The 4,527-nt window shown below is 45.4% G+C and overlaps 1 protein-coding gene across 1 annotated transcript in view; it reads right to left on the bottom strand.

Annotated features, from left to right (window-relative positions):
* C2CD3 (C2 calcium dependent domain containing 3) overlaps positions 1 to 4,527 on the bottom strand; it is a 38,476-nt gene that overhangs the window by 22,676 nt on the left and 11,273 nt on the right. Inside the window, exons 14-18 of the mRNA XM_017727079.1 lie at positions 4,296 to 4,522; positions 3,880 to 4,031; positions 2,376 to 2,619; positions 1,491 to 1,674; positions 7 to 83 (exon numbers count right to left, since the gene is read on the bottom strand). Coding sequence (XP_017582568.1) covers positions 7 to 83; positions 1,491 to 1,674; positions 2,376 to 2,619; positions 3,880 to 4,031; positions 4,296 to 4,522 — 884 coding nt within the window. The remainder of the gene's footprint in view (positions 1 to 6; positions 84 to 1,490; positions 1,675 to 2,375; positions 2,620 to 3,879; positions 4,032 to 4,295; positions 4,523 to 4,527) is intronic.

Genomic DNA, 4,527 nt, shown 5'->3' with positions numbered 1-4,527 from the left:
CAGGGAATGATGATGTTCGTCATTAAAGATGGGATCAGGGACACACAAAGTGGTAGCTGTTCGAAATGGCTTTAATGTGATGCCTACAAGTCAAGCAGAGTTGGGTCAAAATGGTTGCAATTGCAACTTTCAACCTTTTTCTGCTTGTAATCCTCCAGGAGGTAGGACCCGTGGACAGGGAGTGAAATCCCCTTGGGACAAGGCTTGCTCTCCTGAGCTTCACTTCACAAAGCTTTTACAAGCAATCCATGCAGCCCCATGACCCTGTGAGCCACAGGCTGGGAACTACTGCTAAAGAGGCAGTACAAAAACCCCACACAACTATGGAACAATGCTACTGACTGTCATTGTTCAGGGGGAATATCTGTTAGTGATTCAAAGCACTCAACACTAAGTTCTTTCCTACAATTGCAGTTATTTAAATACTCTTTTATGATCTGAAAAATTGTGGGTTTAGATTGAATATTGGGAAGAAGTTTTTGCCCACGAGGGTGGTGAGGCCCTGGCACAGGTTGCCCAGAGAAGCTGTGGCTGCCCCTGGATCCCTGGAAGTGTCCAAGGCCAAGCTGGACAGGGCTTGGAGCAACCTGGGATAGTGGAAGGTGTCCCTGCCCATGGCAGGGGGTGGCACTGGATGGGCTTTAAGGTCTCTTCCCACCTAAACCATTCTATGTTAATCCTAGGGATCTAAACCAAGCAACTCTTCTGTTGGTGTATCCATGAAAATCACAGAATCGTTACGTTTGGAAAAGCCCTCTAAGATCATCAAGGCCAACTGTTAACCCAGCCCTGCGAAGGCCACCAGTAAATCATGTACCCAAGTGCCACATCCAAACACTTTTTGAACATTTCCAGGGATAGAGACTCCACCATTGCCCTGAGTAGCTGTGTCAGGGCTTGATAACCCTTTTGATGAAGACATTTTCCCTCATATCCAACTTAAACCTCCCCTGGCATGACTTGGGGCCGTTTCCTCTTGTCCTGTCCCTTGCTGTCTGGGAGCAGAGGCTGACCCCCACCTGGCTGCACCCCCCTCCGTTTCCTCTTGTCCTGTCCCTTGCTGTCTGGGGCTGCACCCCCCGTCAGGGAGCTGTAGAGAGCAAAGTGAGCATCCTGAAAGGCTTGTGCATGTAAAGCCTTTGCTGAATTTCACTGTGAACAATCTCGCTATTCCCTGCAGACCTATTCCTGCATCTTTGTTGGATCAGCTGGCACAGCCCTCTAGGACCTTTAACAAAAGGTACCATGGGAAGAGATTTGGAATTTGGTCTCTTTTTTTTTTTCCACTGGGAACTTGCCACTAGCCTCAGACAAACAAGGCTCTTAATCCAGTGGCACAGCCCAAGTCCAGTTTTTCCACGAAAATAAGCATTGGCTGCATGAAAGCCCAGAAAAACATGCCCCCTCTTACTTAGGCAGAGAGAACATGACTAAACAGTATTTAATGAAAGCAGTGCTCTAATTAAGGGAAAATGATAAAACAAACTTACCATCCTCAGGCAATCCAGGTCCTTGCAGCACACCACAACCAGCCTCCTGAACTGGGAAATAGTACTGGATGTAGCAGTCGGCCTCTCCCCAGACCGTGGACTGCAAGGGAGTGAGCCCCTTCACACTTTCCACATGGATCTCAAACACATGCTCCATCAGGTCTTCCCCTTTTGGGTCCAAGTGCTAACAAATAAAAGGGAAGCCACATGGAAAGGATGACTTCAGGAAACTGGGAACATTTCAACAAGCTGCCCAGGGAAGTGGCTGAGTCATCCCTGGAGGTATTTAAAAGCCAGGTGGATGTAAAATCTGGGGACATGGTTTAATGGTGGCCTTGGCAGGGCTGGGTTAGTGGTTGGACTTGATGAGCATAAACGTATTTTCCAACCTAAACAATTACATATGATAAGGATCTAAGAAGCCTGGGGGGGGGCACAAAAATTATCTGCTGTTTTCCTCCTAAACTTCACAGAAACATTGAAAGCATGAAAGAAAATTACTTTTTCTCCTGCAAAGCATATAGAAAGCATAAAAGTTCCTACCTATCCAACTCAAAGGTAGTAGCAAAGCCTCCACAACAAGGCTGTGAGAATTAAGATTTTCTATAATTTTGCTGGTTTTTTTCTTCTACTGGACTTGTGAAGATAGAAGCAGTGGATATGCAAGGCAATAAAAAAGGGCAATAATATCAAGACTGGTGAGAGCAAGCTGGTAAAAAAACCAGTATAAACAATATAATTCTGTGTAGAATTTGTAGAATATAACAAAACTGGCTACAGCATCAAGAAGAGGTTGGGGATCACTCGTCTGTTAACGAAGCCACTGGTAAAACCCTTTTCCCGTTCCTTAACAGGGAGAATGGGGATTTACTGAACAATAAATACCATTGTGGGTTTTACAGGAGGATGGTCCAGAGAGTGGGGAGGACGCTGTGTGACTGGAGGTACCATTCCTTCTTCAGTTTTGAGCCTTTGCAGTGCCACTACTTGATCAGCCGACCCCATTGCCAAGATGACTCTCAGGCGCCCGCTTGTGCTGCCGGTGAAAACATCGACCACAGGCATGTGGCCATCCACAGCCACCACGGGGTACTGAGCCTGCAGGAGCAGGTGGGAGATCTTGGGGTCTCTACAAAACAAACCCAAAACAAACACAAAAGCCCCAGCATGAGGATGAGCCATCTGAGTAGGAACAGGATCACACAGAACCCACTTTACATGGGATTTTCAATGCCGGTAACTTATATCCAGTCTTCACAGAGCAGAGATCCATGAGCTGCTAAGTGCAAGAGGTTACTTTTAGCAATGACAAAGGACAACTTCCCAAAACCTGACAGTGCCTTAGCTATGAGCCAGCCTAGAGATCTGTGAACAAAGGGATGAATGGGAACAAGATTCCCATTAACACCCTGTAGCCATATTATATTTTTATGAGGCAGTTATGTGCCTTTGGAGATGGAAGAAAAGAAGGAACAGTGACAACCTCCCAGAAAGACATAAAAATCTCCACCAATACACTGAAGTTATTCAAGGCCAGGTTGGATGGGGCTTGGAGCAACCTTGTTGAGTGGAAGGTAGGGGGTGGCACTGGGTGAGCTTTAAGATCCTTCCCAAGCCAAACCATTCTGGGATTCTAAGATATATACAAGTAAACTACTGTGGTTTACTACGAAAATGATACAAATGGCACAGTCATAACTAACAAAGTAGTGGCCAGTCAGCTCCAGCACCATCTGATTTCTACCTGTCACTAGGTCTGACCAAAATAAAAGGAATAAATCCTTTGCATTAGGAAGGATTTCTTCTGTCCAGTATTTCCAGTAATTTAAACTCTTTTAAGCAGGTATGTTACTTAACTGAACAAGACGCCAATAGATTAAACCCAAAAAGAACAAAGAACTCTGGAGAATCCCATCAGATAAGAACACAAAACATGAAGGTTTTGGAGCCTTTTTGACACCTGGGCTGTGCAAACAGACAGCATCCCTATGGAATCTCTGCAGAGCATAATTAGGGGCAAACTCAATCAGTCACAATCTTGGAGAATCACTGATGGAAAGCCACACTTCGTTTTCCTGTGCAGTCACTTTGATTTCTTCTAGTTTTATTCCATCATAGGACAAGTTAAGCAGGCACCAACCCTGATGGAGCAGAGAGACTTTATTTCTCACACTCCCTCTGTACTTCTGGACAAGGACAGTGTAACTTGCACCCTGCTCACTGTAGGAAAGGGCTACAGGAAGCTTGGCAGGGCAAAAATGCCTTTTGCTATGAAGTGTAACGAAGAACCCTCCCACACAACCCCCACACACCATCTCTGACTTCTTTCTCTGAGCTTCAGTTAGGATATTTCCCAACCCAGGAAGATATGGGGAAAAAAAACCTTTACTTGAACGAGATGTAAAACTGATGCAGAGGGAGTTTCACTAATCCCAGCAATTTGTCACAGCCAGGGCTTCCCAGCTTGTTCCATGCTTCAATAATCATTACATTGTTCTTCAGCCGCTCCAAGTGTTTGGAAGTCAATGAAAAAGGCATCACCTGAAAGGTTTAAAGCAGAACTAGTACACAGAAAACACTGGAAAATATTGGCTAAGTACAGAGCATTCTGGTAAGTCTACTTCATTCCAGTCTACAGAATTGTGCTTTTTACAGACAGAAGTTAAAAATTAAATGTGCATTCAACAGAGCCAAGCCAAGAAACGGATGTTTCTAGGTATATAAAAGTAACTTAACCACGAAATGTGTTTGTCAATGGGGAATACCACACTTGCATCAGTGTGAAAGGGAAAACGTGTGACTTGCCTGAGAAAAATTAAAGGCAGGCTGTGTTGTGCCCCAGACGACAGTGGATCTTGTTGCTTCCTCAGTGCTGAGCAGTTTGCAGTTTAAATACACATTGCAACAACTGGGGAGCCCACAGCCTTCAGCAATAAAATCCTTTCCATCAGGCACCATCAACAGCACGTGCAGCAATAACCCATCTTCCTCAGCTGGGGTTACGCCTGCCACCACACCCCGGGCTGCGGAGGCTGGG

This window comes from Corvus brachyrhynchos, unplaced genomic scaffold (assembly GCF_000691975.1).
Source record: "Corvus brachyrhynchos isolate BGI_N302 unplaced genomic scaffold, ASM69197v1 scaffold412, whole genome shotgun sequence".
NCBI classification, from domain to species: domain Eukaryota; kingdom Metazoa; phylum Chordata; class Aves; order Passeriformes; family Corvidae; genus Corvus; species Corvus brachyrhynchos.
The sequence above is the reverse complement of the archived record's forward strand: the minus strand, read 5'-3'. Positions and strand labels throughout refer to the sequence as shown.